This window comes from Melampsora larici-populina (genome assembly GCF_000204055.1).
Source record: "Melampsora larici-populina 98AG31 unplaced genomic scaffold MELLAscaffold_20, whole genome shotgun sequence".
In the NCBI taxonomy this organism is placed as follows: Eukaryota; Fungi; Basidiomycota; class Pucciniomycetes; order Pucciniales; family Melampsoraceae; genus Melampsora; species Melampsora laricis-populina.
Genome location: NW_006768784.1, coordinates 464088 through 486022, shown reverse-complemented (window position 1 = coordinate 486022; position 21935 = coordinate 464088). Strand labels below are relative to the sequence as shown.

At 42.4% G+C, this 21935-nt stretch overlaps 6 protein-coding genes across 6 annotated transcripts; 3 read left to right on the top strand and 3 right to left on the bottom strand.

Annotated features, from left to right (window-relative positions):
- Positions 1 to 873: 873 nt before the first annotated feature.
- Positions 874 to 2062, bottom strand: MELLADRAFT_87334 (uncharacterized protein; the record flags this gene model as incomplete). The annotated part of the gene is made up of 4 exons (XM_007410358.1): positions 874 to 1286; positions 1371 to 1565; positions 1645 to 1950; positions 2005 to 2062. 4 exons carry the CDS (start codon positions 2060 to 2062, stop codon positions 874 to 876), a joined length of 972 nt encoding a protein of 323 aa, XP_007410420.1.
- A 6252-nt stretch (positions 2063 to 8314) lies between these two features.
- On the top strand, positions 8315 to 9405 carry MELLADRAFT_106859 (uncharacterized protein; the record flags this gene model as incomplete). The annotated part of the gene is made up of 3 exons (XM_007410490.1): positions 8315 to 8608; positions 8686 to 9011; positions 9321 to 9405. 3 exons carry the CDS (start codon positions 8315 to 8317, stop codon positions 9403 to 9405), a joined length of 705 nt encoding a protein of 234 aa, XP_007410552.1.
- Positions 9406 to 10992: 1587 nt separating this feature from the next.
- MELLADRAFT_116584 (uncharacterized protein) lies at positions 10993 to 12293 on the bottom strand (the record flags this gene model as incomplete). Its single annotated transcript, XM_007410357.1, has 3 exons — positions 10993 to 11165; positions 11278 to 12165; positions 12235 to 12293. 3 exons carry the CDS (start codon positions 12291 to 12293, stop codon positions 11102 to 11104), a joined length of 1011 nt encoding a protein of 336 aa, XP_007410419.1.
- Positions 12294 to 13649: 1356 nt separating this feature from the next.
- On the bottom strand, positions 13650 to 13869 carry MELLADRAFT_87332 (uncharacterized protein; the record flags this gene model as incomplete). The annotated part of the gene is made up of 2 exons (XM_007410356.1): positions 13650 to 13810; positions 13851 to 13869. The coding sequence occupies 2 exons, from the start codon at positions 13867 to 13869 to the stop codon at positions 13650 to 13652; spliced, it is 180 nt and encodes a 59-aa protein (XP_007410418.1).
- An 812-nt stretch (positions 13870 to 14681) lies between these two features.
- On the top strand, positions 14682 to 20212 carry MELLADRAFT_116583 (uncharacterized protein; the record flags this gene model as incomplete). Its single annotated transcript, XM_007410491.1, has 18 exons — positions 14682 to 14912; positions 14982 to 15308; positions 15383 to 15668; positions 15763 to 16053; positions 16128 to 16300; positions 16720 to 16762; positions 16829 to 16932; positions 17007 to 17221; positions 17299 to 17395; positions 17471 to 17615; positions 17693 to 17724; positions 17792 to 17901; positions 18120 to 18330; positions 18405 to 18595; positions 18791 to 18911; positions 18996 to 19466; positions 19531 to 19603; positions 19695 to 20212. 18 exons carry the CDS (start codon positions 14733 to 14735, stop codon positions 19874 to 19876), a joined length of 3252 nt encoding a protein of 1083 aa, XP_007410553.1.
- Positions 20213 to 20464: 252 nt separating this feature from the next.
- On the top strand, positions 20465 to 21757 carry MELLADRAFT_106856 (uncharacterized protein; the record flags this gene model as incomplete). The annotated part of the gene is made up of 6 exons (XM_007410492.1): positions 20465 to 20571; positions 20646 to 20694; positions 20798 to 20875; positions 21034 to 21171; positions 21263 to 21379; positions 21494 to 21757. 6 exons carry the CDS (start codon positions 20465 to 20467, stop codon positions 21755 to 21757), a joined length of 753 nt encoding a protein of 250 aa, XP_007410554.1.
- Positions 21758 to 21935: the final 178 nt, after the last annotated feature.

Genomic DNA, 21935 nt, shown 5'->3' with positions numbered 1-21935 from the left:
AAAGTTTGAAGGTTGGAAAAACTTTGGATCATTCATGGACTTCATAAAGTCATTGTAGAAAGCTTCTTCTTATAAATGAGTAACAAAGGCTTAATGATCCACCAAGCAAGAGGCCAAACCTTCTTCAAATTCCTCATACTTGCCCGGACCCAACAAACCTTTGATCATTCAAATTTCAGGATTTTCAATTTGAATCACCTTGGCTTCATCCTTTGAAGTTGATGGGCTGTTCTTAATAAACTTGTTTCGTTTTGTTCAGCAAGCTGCACCTGACTGATCATCTCAAGGTTGGTCAGCGTGATTGAGGCATGCTTGACCTTGGGCATTTTCAATAAGATAATAGTGAGAGTTTGTATGATACTAACCACAACCTGAACCAAGTAACCAGTTGCACCCACTATATGTAGATTAGCAGTTCCGGGTGCGCCTACCTGCTTTTCGAGTTCTTTGCGCGCACCTCTTGGCGCGTTTTTTCAGACGCGCCCTCAGCCTGATTGTGACATCATACCTCTTCATATCCTGTAGGCCTATGATTCTGAATCACTCTCAACATCTGAAGTGGGAATGATACTGATGAAAGTTCAGACTGCCTCCAAAGTTTACCTGGACAAACAAGCGGGTATGACGAGCGTCGAGAGGCACAGGAAGACCTTCAAAGGGTTCTTCTTAACTTCTTAACTCGAGTGTTTAGATAAAAGAGGTTGTCTTTATTTTCTCTCGACCATAAAAGCTATAAAACATAATAAAATATACTTTTCTGTAATGAAACTGTACCAGAAATATCTGAGCTTGTTGCTGACCAAAGATCTAACATGAATCAACGTATTAGATCCTAGAGCCTATGATAAGAAATAAACAAGGTAAATTGTACATTCAGATCTGCCTGATCTTAGGCTTAATACTCGATCCAGTGCCCAACTCAATCCAACCTAACAAGAATTGAGCATCCACCATAGTAAGTCCAAAAGCTTGACGAGTAGCAGGTCTCCAATAAGCATCAAATCTTTCGATCCCATCTATCCCGGCAAACTTTCTGATCACATCTCGATTCCCACCCGTCACAGCAAGTAAGATGGCACAATTCTCACTTCCGATCAAATCGAATTTAAACGATCGATAGTAAGCTGGATTCTTGGCTGCACATTCCATTCGACGGATGGTAAGTGCTCTTGAAAGGTCTCTAGGCTTCACTGGAATGTTTCCAGCTGGGAAGAATTTCTCGATGAGATCTGGGTAAGGATGAGATTGATTGGCCTTCTTGTTATCACCAGAGTTAACATCTGGTCCTACGTTTGTGTTTCAAAGAATGAGTAGATGATGAATCTCCTGAACACTTCCACATAGGTAGAATGAGATTTATGAAACTCAACTCAATAGACTTCCGTCGTGTTCAATGAGTCCGTGAGCACATAGATCGGACAAATTGATAGTTTTACGTCCTTCCCAAAGGGTGGTGGCACCTAACAAAGCTCGTACGGAAAAGGTGGGCGAGATATTGTAGGTGCGGGAGAGAGCAGCAGCTAGTTGATGGAAAGATAGATCACGGCCTGAAGCGTTGATGATACCTGATCGCGTCCCATCAAGAATGGTCAGCTGGATGTCAATATGCAAAAAGCTCTAGAATCTAATAGATAGAAAGCTAACCGTGATTTGCCAAGGCATTGAGACCTGGACAAGGGCTTCGTGAACCATGTTTAGCTTCATGAGCATTAACATCTCTCCAAGTCCCATTCTGTTCGACCCCATTCCAAACCGACCAAGCTTTTAACCATTCAGGAGACCGATCAGGTCCTAAGACTCTAGCCAATAAACAAATCGAATAAAGAAAAGGATTATAAAATAATGGAGGTGGATGGTTTGGTGAGAAGGGTAAAGGAACATTATGTTGAAGATGAACTGAAGGTGAAAAGAAATTAAAGGTAGCGATATAAAAATCGGCAATTTGTAAAACTGTAAGAAGTATAAAGGTTTGTATGAAATTAAATGAAGAATTAAATAATTTACTATAAGCAGACCAAATGAATTCTAAAGGATAACCAAATTGAGATTGATTGAGCTTCATGATGTGGAATTTACAATATTTTTGATATGGGTTGTAAAAATGTTGGTAGATGGTCTTTACAATTTTTGGCTGAAGAAATTTCAGAATATATGATTGGTGAACAGAAAAGACTTGAAATTCGAAAGACAGTTGTTCTTTAAGGTGAGGGAAGATTTTATTCGAAATGTGAACTTGCTGATTGGTCGGAACCATGTCTGGTACTACTATGATGGTAAACAAGCTGTAATTGACTTGAAGATGAAGATGAGATTCTAGATTTGATGAAGAAATCCATCTAAAAGATCACCAGATCACCAGATCACCAGAAACTCACTAGTCTTCTCTGTTTTCACGCGAGCCGATAGCCAAGACTTCTCTTATGATATTACAACAACCTTCAAGTGACTTTGATGTGACATTCTGATCATCAGAATTTAAAGAAATCCAGTCCAGCTCTAAGCCCGACCCACTGGCTCCGCACAGTCGGTAACACACTGTGGATCAAAGTTTATAATCAGGAATGCGAGCAGGAGGATGATATTCTTCGAACAACTTTGATTTTTTATGATTTTCATACTCAGTATAATGCATTCATATCCTGATAGGTGATGAATAAGGTTGAAGACAGCACGGAGCCATTTTTTTTTTTTTTTTTCATGGTTTTAAGTGTTCATTCAGTCCTAAGACTATCGAACACTTCTGCACTTATTTCTAGTACCGTTAAAAACCCTGTGGCTGTTCAGGAAAAAGGTAACTAGTGGCTGTTTAGTGTGCTTGTACAAAACTGTAATACATGTGGTTATAGGCGATGAAGTCATGGTGTAGAAGAATAAGGATCATTCAGGGGGTAGGGGTTTGTCCACAGGATGGGGCTCGTCTATGACGGTAGCCCAGACCCATCTGTGTCGGAATCTCCATGTGGAGTTGCAAAACGTTGCTATTGCTTTGAAGGCTTTGGTGTTTGATAAGATGGACTTGTTCATCTTGACCCCGAGTTCGAGTGCTGTCTGTTCCAGCTTTGCGCGTTGTTGTTCATATCTGTGACAAATGAATAAGAAATGTTCGATCGTTTCGAGTCCTTCCTGACAATCACACGTCGGGTCAACAGGTTGTCTGAAACGATTTAAGTAAGTATTTAGGGGTGCATGGCCAGAACGTAGCTGGGTTATGGTAGAGATTTCATGTTTTGAAAGGCATGATATGCTCTTCAAGTGTTTTTTCGGGTGAGGTTTGTGACCCAGTCGAGTGATATCTTCATGGCTGAAGGTTTCAGTTTGTGTTGTTTTCCACTCCTTTATGGCGGAGATGAATGCAGCAGTGTTAGGTGTGTTCGTGAACGTGCTTGGTAAATCGCGCTTTGCGAGTGTGTTGGCTATTTTGTCGACCGTTTCGTTTCCTGGGATCCCTGCGTGGCCTGGACACCAGCGTATGTTGATCTTGAGCGTTGGGTAGCTGTGGTAGAGGTTGTGTAATAGATCAAATGTTTTCTTTCTATTATCGAGGGAAGATATGGAGGATGAATCAGATTTTAAATCTTTGACTACACCTTGGTTGTCAAGGATAATCGTTGCTCGTCGAGTGTGGGTCTTTGCTGTCTCGAGGATGATTTCGAGTCCTAACTGTACCCCACGATATTCTGCCTGGTAGATTCCGTGTGATCTTGCTGGTCCTAAAGCGAGGGCTTTCGATTTTCTGGTGTTTGCACACCAGGCCGCCGCGGCCGTGTTTTTCTTGGGGATTCTCGATCCATCGGTGAAGACTAAGATGTGACTGTTTGATGGAAGAAGTCGTATTGCGTTAGCTTTAGCGATCTCCTCATCCGGTTGAATTAGTGTGGAATAATTGTGAGGCTTGATTAGCATGGATGCTGGGTCCACCGGGAGTTGGATGACGTGTTCGGCGAATCTCTTGCAAAGAGGATGTTGAAAGAATATGTCGAAGGGATCCTTGTGGTATTTTGCTGATGAGAGTTGAGCTCGTTGTATAATTTGGAATAGTGGATGTGACTGAGGCTTGGTGAGTGATTGTGCCATAAAGTTAAGTATCCTACTTTGGAGTCTTGCTTTTGGCGGTGTGAGGTACAAGTCGTGGAAGAGAAATGTTGACGGGGTGGTTCGTAACGCGCCTAAGGCTGCCCTTGCGCACGTCAGGTCGACCGTTGTCATCTGTTCGATAAAGAAAACGGGGGGTTCGGTGGATAGCCAGGCCATCACACCGTAGTCGGTGGCTGCGTGGAGAGTTGTAGTCATCAGTGTCTTGAGTAGCTTGGGTGGGATGCCCCACCCGGTTTTCGACAAGCCTGCCAAAAACCCAGCTCTCTGGTGTCCTTTGGCAATCACGTTGAGTTTGTGTTGTCTAAAGGTCAGGCCCTTATCTACCAGTACTCCCAGCCACTTAGCTGCTGAGGCCGGTGGGATCTTCTTCCTATCTGCGAAGTCGATGGTGGGTGCGTTATCCGAATTGGTATCCTGCTGGGAGAATAGGACCCAGAAAGTTTTCTTGGTGTCGAAAATTGCGCCGTGTCGTCGTGCCCAGTGTTGTTGACGAAACGACAGAGTCTGCATTTGTGATCTCAGTTGATGAGTATCCGGTGCGGTGGAGAGTAAGACTACATTGTCAACAAAACCTAGGGCAGATGCTGAGGTGATATTGTCAGTGATTGCGAGTAATGATGAATTGTAGAGGAGATAGAGGAGTGGGGACAGGGGAGATCCTTGAGGTAGGCCGTGATTAAGGTCGAATTGTTGTGATTTGAAGCCGTTGAAGGTGAGTGTCGTTTTTCTGTCTTGCAGAAAATCGTGAATGAGATTTAGGGTCTGTGAATGAATGCCCTTCTTTTCCAATGTGTCCATGAGGCGGGGGTGGTGAACAGACGGGAAGGCCGACTTCACATCCGCGAAGAGACCTCCCACTACCTTGCCCTGAGCCCATTCCCGTTTGATCCATGATACGAGGTGGACGAGGGCCTCGGCCTGGCTAGACCTGTTTGGTCTGCCCCCGTAGTGGCCTGTGTGTAGGAGGTTGTGGTGTTCAGCTTGAGCTGAGAGATGTAGCGTAAGCAGTTTTTCGTAGAATTTTCCTAGGGTCGTTAGGAGGGCGATTGGTCGGTATGCTGATGCCTGCGTGTAATCAGCTTTTCCTGGCTTTGGAATCATCACCGTCACGGCTGTCTTCCAAGCTCTTGGGATGAAACCTGTCAGTGTTATGCATTTGAATAGAATTGTTACGTGACGCTTGACTTGGTCCCATATCATCTTCCAGATCCAATTCTGGAGTTTGTCAGGTCCAGGTGCTTTCATCGGGGGGCTGTCGTTCACGATTGAGCTGACTGCTTCAATTGTGACTGATGCGTAAAGTTTGGGGGTGGCTTTGTTTGTTGGACGTTGGTCGTTATTCACCGGGAATGTGATGGGAGTCGTGTCGTCTAGCTGGCATGGAGCAGTGGCTATGCACGTCGCTTCAAAGAGGGCTGAGGCCTTCTCTGCGTTTGTAGTGCACGCTTTGCCTTCGTTAGTGATGATGGTACTTACGAGTGAAGAGGGTTTTCTTCCTGATGCTGCCTTCTTAGCTTGGAAAAGCGTTTGGTGATCCAAGTTTGAAAGGTAGGTCCTCCAGGAGCTCTCTTTTGCGTGGTCAATTGCTCTGTTGAATGTGTTGCGTGCTTTCTTGTAGGCTGCTCATGCGTCGTCGGTTCGGTGCTTCTTCAGTAATCGGCGTAGTCGATTGGCTTCTTTTCGTAAAGGCTCGAGGACTTCAGGTCGCCACCATTCCTTGTGTTTTCCGGGTTGGGCTTTTCGTGGTGAGTGTTTGTCGAGGGCCTCGCGTACCACGTCCCTCAATTCTTTGTCAAAGGATTCTATGTCCTCTCTGGAGAGCAGAGGACGTAGCTTTGGGAGGTTTTGGGTGATCTCGGTTCGTAATGAAACATGGCACACCTTGTTCCAGTTCTTGCGCTCTGTTGAGCCAGTCTGGTGTGGTGGGGGGTCGTGTTGTTTGATGTTAAAGATCGTGATGAGTGATTGATGGTCGGAGTTATGGTTGGTAAGGTCGTCGTCGTCTATGAAACAAGTGACCAATGTGTCATCAAAGTCGTTATTGACCCATACAAGGTCGATGGCGGTGCCTTCCGTGGTTGCAGAGCCTAAGCCAAAGGTGGATCTTCCTTTTGGGGAGCGGAGGTTTAGACCCCACTCTAGCATCAGGTCGATCAGGCGTTCTGCATCCTTGTCATTGGCTGTGCTGTGGCTTGGGTTCCAGAGCGGGGAATGGAGGTTTGAATCAGTAGTACAAATCATTGGTAGACGTTGTAGTTCAGGGGGGATGAATTTCAGCATTGTTTCTAGCGCTTCGAAACCCAGGAAGGTTGTTGGTTGGTTGTACACGTTGGCTATAAGAAATGTGAAATCTTCAAGTGTGATCACGCACGCGGCGAGGTCACGAGATGATGAATGGATAGGGTTGAGTTGGGCCTCGAGGTTTTGTCTGATGTATATACATGCTCGAGGCCTGTTTTTTTTTTTTTTTTTTTTTTTTTTTTTTTTATGATTTTCATTCATATCCTGATAGGTGCTGAATAAGGTTGAAGACAGCACGGAGCCATGAATGCGTGAAGTTCACGTCGCCGAAAGTATCAATAGCGATCCACGCGACATTCATGAACAGACTGATTACAAGTGGCCGTCCTGATGAAACGCGTGAGGTCCACCGCAATATATACGCTAAACTTGGTTGTGAAAACACAATCATGCTAAAAAGTGTAGGAAGGATAGATGAAGAAATGATTTCCAAAGCACTTCCTAATATTTGTATTTGATTTCCACAACAAAATGATTAATTTAATGAGGAAGTATCGATCTAGGCAAAATGAAATCTTATCAAAGGTTGAATATGGCGCTATCGATGTGATCAGCCTGTCAGGCTCTCTCAGAGCGACTCGAGCCGAGGCGGCGAGCATGAGGATTTCCATTTAACTTGGATAACATCTTATTATTGTTTTACTACAAAGGTTAGATCTTTACCTTGCCTAGGATTTTTCCTAGGTGAGGTAAAGTTATGTACAGCGGGAGTTTTGGCGCGGCTAGGTAGAGAGTTCACCTTTCCGTGGACTGCTCTCCTAGGGGCCTTATCACTTCAGAGGAACGCTAGAGACATACCTCGGAGAGTACTCACTATTTAGAGTACTCTCCTGCGTATATTTCAGCGTCTGAAAATTGTATAACGTACTTACCATGAGTCATTTATTGTTCCAGGGTGGGTGGGTCGGAGCTGAAATTAGTGTAAACAATAATAATAATAGTTAGTGTAAACAAATTAAATGGATAAGTAGAATTGATAGCGTATTCTACTGAGAGGATGATAATTCGTATAAGATTGAAGAGAGGGGGAAGAGTGTTGCGTCCGGGCTATACCACTCGTATGAGTGAGCTCCTTCGTTCTACCATGTGATAGTTCGAGGCCTTTGCCCGGACCTGTGATTAATTGGAAATCTTCCCCTTTGATCATATTACTCACATGACGTTACTTATACATGGACATTTCTAGCATGTCGTCCCTCGTGCAAGAGGCAAACCACCTGGCGAGCGTCTAAAGCAGGAGTTCGCGTCGTGATGGCGGCGCGATTTTGCCTAGCTTAACAACAAGCCCACTGTGCCAGGTGATTTTTTCTCGGACTCGTCCGCCCCTGGCACAGGGGGCTTGCGTATTAAACGTCAATCGTGGCGTGACTAATAGCCACCTTTTGGTGGGCGTTTTTTCACTTTGCATTTACACCACGAGCCACAAATGTGATTTCTTCAAAAAATCAATCAGATGAGCTCTATCGAGTTCTGAAGGAAATGGCCTCTTCAGAATCTCGACAGAGCTCATGATCGTGTTGATTCATTGAAGCTGCATATTTCTAGATTTGAAATTTCAAACCCTAAGATCGTTATGTACAACCTCAGAAAGCCTGAAGAGATTTTATACTAAGGGATGAACAATTTGCTTTTGATCTTCGCAAATCGACGTTGGTAGCTAGCGGTAGCTATCGGTGGCTTATGTGATCATCGGGTGTACATCAGATCAGAGAGCGAAAAAGATATAAAGGGTCTTCAGAGACGAGATATCAGTAATGCAATCAATGAAATCGATCAAACATGATCACTTGCCTCTTGTTGTTTGTTTTGAGACGAGTAGATCAGTCCTCATCTTCCTAACATACTTTTTGTTATCAATCAACATTTCGAAATCTATTACTTTTGTCGTTGAAAGAATTGATGTTGCGTGGTCTTGAGAATGGTGATCGAAGAAGAGCCTAATCGCACAACTGGACGAACAGAGTCAAAAAAAACGTCTGTACTCGAAGGTCTCTGCGTAAGATTGAGAGAAGACCATGGCCTATCAGCCAAGCAGTTCTTTCAGAACTTCATGGCTTCAAAGGAAGGGTCGATCATCATACGAAGAAAACAATGGATCTCACCAACTGGGTGGAAATCGACACGAGGACTACTTGACTCGATCAAACAATTAGTAGATGACGAAAATACCGCGGAAGCTAGACATGACTGGCAAGAGTGGGTTCTACAACAGGTATGGCTCACATTTATTTGCTGAACTTCAGATTTCCAAGAACTGACAGAATGTATTCCTCATAAACAATCCCTCAGGCTATCGAGATTGTTAATACACAAAAAACTCCTCGTCGGAACACTGCTACAAAAAAAAGTGCATATGTGAATGCAACAAAACTCGAAGACACTTTCTTTAACGGAAGCGAAGAGAACAGACGCAATGCAATGCTAAAGGACAGCATGAATTTCATGTGGAGGTTGATAGAAGCAAAATTAGAATATAGTCATCATGATCAGCTTTCTAAAGACTTCGATACAGATGAAGCAGACCCTGAAGATTCCTCTTCTGATTTCGAAGGAGAATTCGAGAATGAATTGGACGATCCTGACAAAGATCCGACTGAGCACGTTGAAGGGAGGATGTATGTAAGATCAAAGGACAAGAGAGTTAATTTGAGAAATCGTCTACAGGCAGTAAGTTGCAGTCGATCTCTTTTTTGAAAGATACCTTTACAAGCTTAGTTGAAACTGATACTTTTGTTGTTTGATTCAAACACAGATCAACGCCACATTGATGGGAATGCTTGCCTTTGCTTGCAATCGCCGATGTAATAGTCTCCAAGTCGAGAACTCGCTTACCTTCTTAGCATGTGGTGTCACCGAGAGAATCAATAGTTACCTGAACTATATCGGATTAACCTGTTCCCGGTCAACTGCGATGAACGGTCTAGCAAGTTTAGGAAAACAGGCAGTAAAAAAGATTCGAGTAGTGATGTCAAAGAAATTGGTCTTATCGCCTGTGATTGTTCTAGATAACATTGACATTCAGGAGCGTATCCACCACGAAAGAATTGATCAGCAGACTCAGATGTATCATGGTTCTTGGGGTTACATCCATCAATTAAACCCCAAACTACTCAAGGATCTAGACACCGGAGCATTCAGCAAAGACAACATTCGACATATCTTACAGATGACTGCACGAAAAAAAATAGACTTGGGCCTCTTGATGCCGACTGAAGATGAACAAAGTCGGTGGATTCTAACTCTCAAGAATCAGATTGCCTCTGTCTTTCTCCGCTATGTCAAAAATAAAAGGAATGTTTCAAACTCGAATTTCTTGAACGTGGCGCCACTTGATCAAATTAAATGTCAAGTTCCAAATATCCTGATGCTCAGAATGATGGATTCAACTGATAATGGATCTGATGGAGTTGGTCAGCTGTGGCAGGAAGTGATTGGCCAATCCGGTTTGACCAAAGAAGAATTTTCAAACCGAACTCACATTTTGGAGGGTGATCTTGGTACTTGCCTCAACTTTGATGGACTACGAAATCAGCGTGAAGCAACAAAGATCGCAGATGAGAATTTAGAGAATATCTTACTTCTTCCAGGTGCTGGACATACAATTTGGAATATTGCTCAAGCCATTCTTCTCCATCATTGGGGAGACCCATCCGACATGAATGATTTTGGCGCATGGCAGACTGTTGTTGCCCTTTCAGGAAAAAAAGCACCTCCAACAGCAAAGAAAGATTTCACATCAATGCTTCGATGGATCGAGAAAATTCATGAAGCCACAATAACCTATGCACTTCTGTAAAGATTTTTTTTTTTGGTAGAACAAAACGATTTGAAACTGACACCTTTGAAAATACACAGTGAAATCCTTGGCAAGACTGAACTAGATCTTGAAGAAAGGTTTGATACAAATGCTGTTGAATTTGACAAAGTTATTGATAAAACATTTGAAATCATCTTTTCAACATCAGCGCTTCCTGCAGCCCAAAAGGATCAAGACCAGCGTAAATGCCAGCTTTTGCTGAGGTTACGAGACTTTGCGACTGTTGTCGAAGCAAAGCGAGCAATGTCTGCGGGAGATATCGGCCGTCTCATGCTTATGTGGAAGAGATGGAGTGTGATGATTCAAGGAATGAATGGTCTCACTCATTACTCAACCTATCTTCCACGAGTGGTTGTTCTCTTAACCAAAACACTCCCACAGCCAATGGCTCATGTCATTTTACATTCAATGTTAATTGCTCCAAGCGGACGACAAAATCACTTTGTGGCCAAGGATTTTTTCCTTGAAGTTCAAAACTATTGGATAAAGTATTTCTACAATAGATCGGTGAGTTATTCTCTTTGATATACTATTAAAGTGGATGTTGATCTATATAGTGGTTTTGAATTCACATAGGGGAGTGGGACAGAAATTTCTCGCTTGAGGGATACATTTTCAATATGTGTACCCCATGTGAGTAATTTGTGAGCTATATCATGGTCTGATTTGATGATCCTGACTCATCTGCTTTTCAGCTCCGGAAGCTCCTTCATACACTCAAGGGGCGCTCAGGGTTAAATGACACATACCAGTCATCAAAGACATTGCTCACACTCAATACAGTTCAGAACTTTGTTGGCTTTGCTCGAGATAACAACTTAATTAGCTGTCAAGCCGGATCAACAATAAGAAGTGGTCTGATTCCTGATATCTATCTCCTCGGAACAGTCAAACTGTCTCAAGATTCTCTGAGCGGGACAAATGACTGATTTCATTGGCCCTTTCGAGGGATCTACAATTCCGAAGTCACATCAAATGTGGAAGAAGAGTCAGATCCATACGAGTTTCAAATTGATCCTGAGCTGCGTGATTGGGAGGCAGGAGAATAAACAGGCAAGTCTCACCTTTGATACTCCAGCTCTTTTGCATCAAGATCATTTTCTTGAACACCTTCTCGTAGCCATTGCATCATCCTCTGATTCCGAAATTTGACTTTTTCTTTTTCAATATCATCTTGGGCGCGCTTATGCCTCTTTGATTCCGCTTGTTCATGCTTTCTTCTCCTCTCATCAATCTTCTCCTGTGATTTTCGCGCTTTCTCATCGGCTTTCTTTTTTTGATCCGAGGAATTTTCCAGTTGCTTCATTTTCCGATCAGCATCTTGTTTTTCTAGCCTTTCAATTGTAATTTGATTGTTGAGGTCAGAAATCTGTTTCTCCTCTTTGATTCGTTTGTAGTGTTGCTCGCCACAAAAGTCGGATTTCCAATCCAAGATTGTTTTAAGTAGGTGTTTTATGCTTCCCAACAAAGCATCACCACCGATAACTTCACTTAAGTCCTCTTCAGTATTGATTGATTCAATGTGATCAATTATTTTGTTAAGATGAATTTCTCCAAAAAGGACAGACGGCGGAAACGGAGCCTGATCCTTGTAGATCGATCCAAAGTGATCTGAGAACACTTGCGTTAGCTCGTGTATCAGGTCAAGGAAGTCGATGTCTTCAGTCTCTCTAGATTGATTGACTTTCTTTCGCTTGTTTACAATAGTACCACTTTTCTCTGCTGCTTTCATCCCAGCTGGACTATAGTCGGCATCGGGGTCAAGTGATCGTGGGTCTTTTAAACCCTCTTCGAAGTTGGATGATGTAAACAAGTGGAGGTTCCGGACTAGGATTTCACACTCCTCTGGCTCACAAATTTCGCAGTGACAAGGTGGAAAGCCTTGATCTTTTTGACGCTGAGCTTCATTTCGAACAGAATCATGATCGGGATACATTGGAATAAATCCTGTTCTATGTACACAACAACCAAAGTGAGATTTAGGATTGACCAAAGATGAAAAAGCTAGAGTATCAACCTACGTGTTTGCAAGCACCAAAGCAATCCTCACACAGACTTTTGAAACCTTCAACGCATCCATTCTCTGGTCATCTGTTTGTGAAGTCATGTCTTTGAAGTCATCTATCGAATTTAAACCTTCTTTTCGAGTCTCTTCAAGGTAGATCACAGCAAGCCCAGGCCTCTTGTTCCTTCCGACTCGACCAACCACTTGTGTAACTTCAGAAAGACCAGCTCGGCCGAGCTGAACAACAATCCTTGCATGAGTCCAATTTTGTCCAAGACCAAGAGCACTTGTACATGACATTATCGGAAATTTACGATCTGTATAATCCTGAATACGATTAAGCTTTGTTTGATCTCCCGAACAAGAATGATAACGTTGACCAAAGGTGCTATCCGGATTGGACTCGTCACCTTTAGTATCTCGAGATCTGTTCATTGCTCTGAGAGAATGCATAGTGCCGTTGCGAGAGCCTGAGTAGACAAGGGTTGGGACAACCTCGCTGTCGGGTATGTCGACTCTCTTGGAGAAATGTTTGTTGAGAAAGTCGAGAGATCCCATTGCTGCTACTCCAACTCTCAGAATTTGGATTTCCGGCCGACACAACTCGCCTTTCAAAACTGTTATGTCTTCGCGTTTGATACTGAGATTATTGATAATGGCATCAAAGTGTGGTGCTGGACAGGTAGCTGACATTAACAAGAGTGGTACATGTCGAGTTGCCATAAGTTGTAAGCAGAGCTTTCCCCACGAAGGTCGAAATTTGCCACCATCCTGCTCTTTTTTGACGACACTCATATGCTTCGCCTGACCACTTTCAACCAAACCCCATTCGTAGATCATGTGGGCTTCATCAACGACTTTCAAAATCAGCCGTCTCCGAAACCAGATGCTATTATAGATTCTCAGCCAGGTACGATTCGTAAGAAAAATTTCCGGGCTCTGATTTTTCAACATAATACAACACCAATCAGTTTAAAAAATATTGTACAAAACTGTGATGGTTATCATGAAGCATCAAAGAAATGCAACGTACCAGATAGATGAAGGAATACACACCCTTTTCAATATCGTGTGCCACCTCCGAAGTAAAGTTCAAGGCAGTTAAATTTACTGCCTTCAAGCCATCCTTCCTCTTTTCCAAAACTTGATTGTCTCCCAAGGCATCGAGTGGGTTGAGGATGAGTACAATGCCAAGTGACTTCACACTGAATAGCGATCTAAAAACCTCAGCGATACGTGTCTTTCCGTATCCAGTACCAGCAATCAAAAATACGATTTCCTCTCTAGCCGCAGCCAGAACCGCCTTGTTTTGCAATTCTCGAGCGTCCTGATTATACTTCTTCAGGAATTTCAATCCAATATAAGAAGCGAGTTCTTGATTTGATTTGCTTGAGATTGCCTTATTAAGGATAACAGGTGGTAGATCGCCCGTCACGGACGAAAGCTTTTCAGACACATCCGAAGGTCGAGCTGGCGATGACTTTGATGGATCCATATGAGAATATAAACAGGAGTCGATCGGATTTCATCAACGGTTGAAATCGGTAAATTCTTTCTGAAGATGATTTCCTTTCTCGAGATTCGTTTCTTTTCTCAGAACTCGTTTCTTTTCATCGCTGCATGGGTCGCTACCGAGGCAAGTTTCTGACATGCCCTCGGTTGAATCTGAGCTTTCAATCAACTCTCTGTAATGTCTCTGAACAAAATTGTTACTCGTTTTCCAGCTCAATTCTTGTGAGCTGGCACTTTTGATTCTCTTTTTTTTCTAATAGAAGTTATGTACAAGATGCTGAACTCATACCAGCCAGTTTCAGAAACAACATCAAAGTAATGTTGAATGAGATAGGATGGGTTGTATCCAAAAGTGACCCAAATTTCACTTTTGGGGCCTATTGGTCACACCAGGGATGTTATTTAATGTGCAAGTCCCTCGTGCCTCGGCTTCGGGTTACCGTGAGCTTTTGCACGATCGGACTTGGGTTAAGTTAGCGATTTTGCTGCCCATCTCCACCAAGACAGCACTGTGATCATGAGACAGACAAGGCCGCGCGCTGAGTGGATTTCACAATTGTAATTTGTCACCTAGTCAAATCCAAGCTCATGAGCCAATCACGGTCTCGGGCTCAAAAGTCTCTTTTGTTTCAAACACGCGAAGAGAGAGAGAGGTTGAATCGACAACCGATCAGATTGAAACAGATTGAAACAGATTGAATGAAGATCCCGATTAACGATTCAAGAAAGAAAATTGAGTTTAATCTATCATCACTGGATGGCTTTATCACTGGCTATCATCGTCATCTTATTAAACAGTCTATATCTATATATAAGATCAATCAAATCGAACTAAAGTGTTGATTTGATTTAATGGAATGCTGTGAAGAATGATATCACTTTATAAGTTCTTTTATCTCTCTTGACCATTTATCGATCATAGTAAACTTTCATCATACACCCAAATCATCTCTCAACCTTTTACAAATAATTTGCTAGCATATAATCTGATTTTATCTAACCATGTCACAACAAACCACTGCCAACAGACCTTATCACTCTCAACAGTCTTCCCAGCCTAAAGCTGGTGAAGCTTTAGTTCAGACTAGAGGATATACTCATCTATTACAGATTGGTTCAGCTACTGATTTACCTACTTCAAGCGATTCTGGATTATGGCGTAGAGTTGCTCAATTCCAAGAGGTACGTTCTTGTGATCAATTGAGTTTTAGTTTTCTAGAGGATGATTCTGACATCCTTTGAATTTTTCAGACCGCTGGAATTGTCTCGCATTACCTGTTCTCCAAGGGTGGTCAATACGGTCATTTGGATAACTATGAAGAATCAGCTACCACTGATAATAAAAAATCAACTTCATTGGCTTACCTCGCTGTTCAACAAACCTTGGCGGGTTTGGTACCAGAGAACCTTGCTATGGTCGCGAACTTATTGACTAGCGTTGGAAAACCATTGGATGACCGAAAACTTCAACTTGAAGAAGTCGTCGCTTTTCTCTCTCGTGCTGGAAAGAGAAGACATAACGCTCCTAATAAATATGTTGATGCGGCTCAGAATCAATTTATCACTTTGCTTTGGAATGTGAGTGTTTCTGAACTTTGTCCTTTTTTAAATGTATTGAAACCCAATATTTGCCTCGCATGAAAAATAAACAGGATCTCTCTCATCCTCCAACAGTGGATTTGAATCCCAAGCATCGCTTCAGGAAAGCTGATGGAAGTGACAACAACCTGACTGGTGATCCGCTCCTTGGAGCTGCCAATCAACCGTATTCCAGATCTGTTCGACCGGTTCATCCTGTTCCGACTCACATAGCTGAGCCCGAAGACATGTTCGATGCTATTCTACGTCGTCCTACGGGGTACGAAGGTTTTACCCCTCACCCAGCTCGCATTTCCAGTTTATTCTTTGGTTTTGCGAATATCGTCATTCACGACATATGTCAGTTCATTTCTTTTGTGATTGATCTTGGTCTACGAGGAATTTTGGAAATATAAGCTGACATATGATTGTTCATGGTTGCCATTGCCATCAGTCTGGACCAACAATCGCGAAGAAGTCAAAGTCCCGAACAAATATCACGAATCGGATCAGAACACAGAACAAGCCGACGACAAACCCAAGAAGCCCAGCCCGTGGCAGAATTTGACGTCATCTTATGCTTCTTTGGATCCTTTATATGGCGTCAGCGATAAGGAACAAGCAAGTATACGCGACAAAGAACAGCTTGGTCGTGGCTTGTTGTATAACGATACCTTTGCCTCGGATCGATTGCTCATGATGCCGCCAGCTTCATGTGCTTTGCTTGTTCTCTTCTCCAGGAATCGTAAGTGAGGATTAAAGACGGGACTTGAACTCTTCACCCGAAACTCACTCTTGATCTGTCTTTTTCCAAAATAGACAACCGCATCGCCAAGAAGTTACTAGAACTCAATGAACGCGGTAGTTGGAAATCAGACCTGAGCAAACTGAGCGAAGAAGAATTGAAACAACAAGACGATGAGATCTTTGGTACGGCACGACACGTTAATTGCGGTTATTACGCTGGCATCATCCTTGGAGATTATCTACAGGTGGGCCCTTTGCTTGTAAATTTCCATAGATTTACGCGTAAAGAAACTCATCGGCCCCTTGATCATCACTCGCTTCGCACTCCCCAAGGCCATTTTGAACACCACGCAAGCTGATAGCGATTGGAGTCTCAACCCTAGACTTCCGATCAAAAGCATTTTAGGTACCACTCCGAAGGCTACTGGAAATTCGACTAGCGTCGAGTTCAATACCCTTTGTGGGTTTAATCCGTTCCACACACAGCCTATAATTTGTGAATGAAAGAACTGAATAGCGCCTCGAGTTTTTTGTTCCCAGATCGATGGCACGCCCCGATCTCGTGGTCTCAGACCGTAAGTTGAATCAAGATGCTTATTTATATGATAGAAGACTGTTCTTAGTATAAGCTCATCATTCTTTCTGCCTCATTATATTTGTTTAGCAATGGCTTGAGTCAACTTTTGAAAAAGCTCTACCAAGTCGGAGTGAGTGCGAGAGCCTTTGTCCTGAGAAATATTCACGACCTATTGATAACAGAGGGTTTTAACTAGAATGGGACGAGATGAATATGTCGACTTTGATGGATGCGATTAAAATCTTGAAAACCAAGTTGAATGCTGCCGATGAAAATGCTCATAATCCCAAAGTTTGGAAGGTTAGTGCTGACAATTTTGAGATTTGAGATTTGCTTCCGCATCTAGCTTGCTGATAGATATTTGATTTTATCAGTTATCGAAACGAGAAGTCAGAATACCTGTGGAGGGTCCACCCGTGGTGGAGTCCGAAGGTGTTTATGAGAGGGACTCGCAAAGTAGTAAATTCCGCGATGAGGATTTGGCGAGGATCTTGAAGGATTCTACATATGAAGTTGCAGGTGCCTTCGGAGCCAGACATGTACCAGCAGTAATGCGCTGGATTGAATGCCAAGGGATGCGGACGGCGAGGTGTGCATCAAAGGAATAGGTCTACCAAGTGGATCTCTCTTAAGATTTGACATGCTTGCGCTTTTTGATTTCTGCAGAGATGTTTGGAAATTATGTACGCTAAACGAATTCAGGGCGTTTATTGGCTTGAAGGAATTCCAGACATTCCAAGAGTGGAATTCGGACCCAGAAATTGTCAGTAAGACCTTCTTGCATCCAAGCCCACGAAACTAGACCAACTGATCACAAGACATAAATTTGAATCCACAGGCTTCTGCAATGGAGGATCTTGTCGGACACCCAGCCAACATTCCGCTTCATGTTGGTCTGCACGGAGAGGAAGCCAAAAAACCAAGATTGGGATCGGGTGTTTGTCTTCCTTATACCATCAGTCGAGCTATACTAAGTGACGCAAGTTAGTATCGTTCTTGTGTAACCTTTGCTTTTAAAAAAACACTCATCTTTACCGTATCCTGCTTTTGCTATTCATAGTTGCATTGGTTCGAGGAGATCGCTTCTATACGGTATTTAGGAACTTGACTCTATCACCCTATCTGACCTCCACGATCCTGAGATATGTTTTTTTCTTAGGATAATGCAACTGCAGATGTTATGACCAATTGGGGACTCGCTGACTGCCAGCCTGATCCTCAAAACGGCGCACCTGGAGGAATGCTCGAAAAACTGATACGCGAGAATCTGTGAGCTTTTTGAGCCGCAGTCCTGTCTTGCATTATGGCCAACTGATTTCCTCCATTGAGACTCTCAGACCCAACCAATACGCGTTTAATGATGTTGCACTACTATGTAAGTAAAACTTCAAATATTTTACAAGATGTCGCTTCCTCTGATATGATCGCTTGTTATCAGTTCCCTTCATACTACCTCAGCACTCATATTCCGTCATGCAGAAGATTAGCCACCAAAAGGCACTCAACTATGCGATCGATCCTCCCGTACAACCTATCATTGGTTATAAACAGATCCAGAGCGGTGAAAGAACGCTGGTTTATGAGCTTTCAGGTATGCATGGCATCCAAGTCATCTCGAGGTTGATTGCTGATACTATCCTATCATCTAAAGATACTCCCAGGGTAGAAGCTCAGAGGATGGGCATGATCGTCGGTTTGGTAAGTTGGTATTGAGTACTCGATTGTGTTTTTCGCGTGTGATGCTTAGACCACCCGTAATTTATCTTTCTCAGGACCACATGAATTCCAACATCAAGCTCGTCTATAAGGCAGTGGAGAAAGTGATGTATCATCAAGATGTAAAACAATACCATGATTTCATTCACAGCCGCATTCAAGAATGCTCCACGAGGCGAAGCCCAGTTTCATCTGATGAGACAGTTGATGTTCTTCGGGATGTCACAAACCCTTTGGTTTCGGGATGGTGAGTGATCTCACTCAGATACACTTCAACAATTTGCGCTGATGTATCCTCTTAAGGCTCGCTCATGTGTTCGGCCTTGTCGAGACTGGCATTCACTCGCAACAGCTTCTTCTATCTACCTTGAGTGATGTGTAAGTTCGAACCAAAGCATAAAACCCTCCAGCCTACATCCTGAAGTAAATTCTGTACCCCTAGTTATTGCTATCTAACCGAGTCACCTCAGCGATCTTTCAAAGCTCGTGCAGCTGCGCGAATAGCTGCCTCTGGGTTGACCTGGCAGATCAAATCTCACATTCAAGGATGCGCCCCTTCTCACGTAAGAGAAAACCCCGAACTGATCTCTACAAGCCTTATACTTTTCCAAGACTTACCCCCTCTGCTTTCGAATTTCGGGATACAGTCAGTTGGAGATACGTTCAAGAAGGGCGCATCTATGGCAATGATGGGGGCTTTGGGAGCGCTTGAAGAGACTGTCAAATTCGTGTCTGGTCAAGATCCTGGATTTAAAGGCGGACATGGCGATACCTTGGCATTTTATAAGACCTTGACGGCTGAGAACAATGCTCAGGTTGACCCATTGTCGCCCGATGAACTAGCAGCTGACTGTTTGAGAGCAATTTCCACCTTGGCCTTTACCATCGTAAATGGTACGGCAAATGCGCTGGACTATCTTTTGCCCGAAGTTACCAAGCCGGATGAAGTTCCCAGAATTCGAGAAACTTTGGAAACGATCATCAAGGGAAACAACGAACCTGGACTACATGAGGCATTTTCTAGGCATGCATTGGAAGCCACACGTCTTGGTCACTGGAATGAATCTTTGCGTGGTATGGTATTCAAATCCGAATATCAAAATAGGAATTCTCGCTCTGTGAGGATCACTCGACTTATCTTTCTTTGAAACAAGAGACTGAATAACGTGATACTCCTTTTAGCTACCTATTGGAATCATTGACAGCGATTTTCGACTTGATCGAGATACCTCTTCCTACTTGCGCTTGTTAGATGGTAAGCTCGTCTATGTATGGTGCCAATCTAATCAAACGATCAAATTCTGATTCGAGACCGTTTCCTATCTGTCTTTCTCATTTGATTACAGTTGAGGGATATTGTCTCTCGGTCTTTGAAAACATTGTGCCTATCGTAATCAGCCAGGTTTTATCACTTCCTCAAGTCAGACGGGCGCCCGGTGGTCAAGGGAAGTTGGAAAAACTCAAGATTGCGGGTTCGAATTCAGGTATCCCTACGATGCATATTAGATATGATGGTACCAAATCATGATAGACCTCTAAAGGATTGACGAAGAATCCCGTCATGTTCTTTGGAAAAAAAGATCAATCATCTGTTTGTCGTCACTTTCCGCTGTGTCTCAATTCCACTAACGATAAAAAAAATCAAGTGAATCTTAATAGGTTGTTTGATTATTGATATGATGTATTCCTCAAATGTATTCCTTGATATTTTTATTCCGAATTTCTCAACTTCTCTCTCTGTCGCGTAGCTCTCATAAATTACAATACATATTGTCTTCAATTATGTTCTCTGATATGTTCAAGTGTTTGGGTATCCAAAGAAAAGATGCAAGATAGTCCATTGAAGATGGAATTCACTGCGTTCAGCCGACATTGCAATGCTGTTTCAAGCCAATCTGAAATAAATTTGATGTGAAGGATCAAGTTTTTCTGATTCCAAAGGAATGTTTGACGGTCCTTTGACCCGCGAAGATTGGCTGAAGCCCGCGCGGAGCAGTCCCCGAGCGGTCCCGGTAAAGCGCCACGAGAACCGACCCTTGCACAGAGCCTGCGATCCGCATCCGATGATAAAACTCGATGAGAAAGCTTGAGAAACGTGTTGAAGAAGTTTTATAAAATGCTTCCAACTCGGTCGATTGAAAGTCGCTTACCTCCAGTAGAGCTCAATGTAACCAAAGGGCAAGATGATAAAAAGCAAAGAATGTTAATCTTATGTGGATTAGTGTGAGTGAAAACCTTTTGATAAGTATCCCTTTCGATCTATGTAATTATATATCTCATTTTATGAATCGAAATAGGGGAAGTGGAAAAAGTACATTTGCTAATGCAGTAGTATCATTTGATTCGGTTTGTTTTGAGTTTGTAATTAACTCGTTCTGTTCGTGATTTTTTTTTTGATTTTGGTTTTACTGATCAAATAAATGATTTAAATGGTTCGCAAAAATAAAAGTCTTATGTTCGAATTTCTCAAGACGTTTTAGGAACACGTCAAGAATGTGAAAGGATTACAAGAAGAAGTCTTCGAGAGGTAATGATTTGAACATCTTTGAATTTTTCCTCCTAAAAATAAAAATTTGTTCAAGTTGAACTTTATGATATAAGATATCTAAAGTAGTGATTTTCTGATTGAAAATGTGAATGATTTTCTTTTTACTTTTTCTTCTGATGAAAATTCTTTTTTTAAAGGGACTTTCAGTGATTATAGATCGTCAAAACTTTGATTTACAACAAAGGTCTAAATGGATCCAAATTGGTCTAGAGTATCGACGTGAGAGTCATAGGTTTGTTACGATTGATTTAATTGAATTCAACACACCAGTCTTGGTAAGTTTATCTATAAATCTTAAGAAATATCTCATTGAGGTTTGATGAAGGTTTTTTGGTTTTGGTTTTTTGATTGGATTTTGGAGTAAAGGAATGTTCGAATCGATTAAATGTTAGAACAGATCATGAGACATTAAAGAATGTGAATGAAGCTCAGGGGATTCTTAGACTTGGGATCAAGAATTGGGTTCCACCTCATCCATCTGAAGTCAGTAACCACAGTATACAAAACCATCCATAAAAAAACCAGATGACGTATAAAGTCCAGCACCCTTTTTTTGATAAACTGATGAGGTGTTTTTGATTGATTGATTTACAATAGGGATACGAACGTCATTTACAATTAGATCCATTTGATAAACAAGTAGAATCGATGAACCCGTTGAATGGAATTGGGAAATGTTTCATTAGTTATCCGATTGAAAAAAGTTGCATCGATTCGATTTTGGATTTACTTGAATCTCTTCCTATGATTCAAAACCCTTCACCGAGACTTGGTTTACCTAAACTTGAGTCTTCGTCATCGAGAGGAGACCGAGCTGGATGGAGAGGTAGAGGTAGAGGTTATAATAAATCTTCATATTGAAAGTTATCTTATTGATCGATTTGGTTGGTGAAAGAGTATAACTTGTTGAATTTTTGTATATCGTCATGGATCGTGTGGATGAGTTGTTCTTTCTTATCTTGTATAACTTTTCAATGGCTTTAGGTATACATATTTGGTGATGGTTTATTCAAGCATCTTTCAAATTAGTGATAAAGTC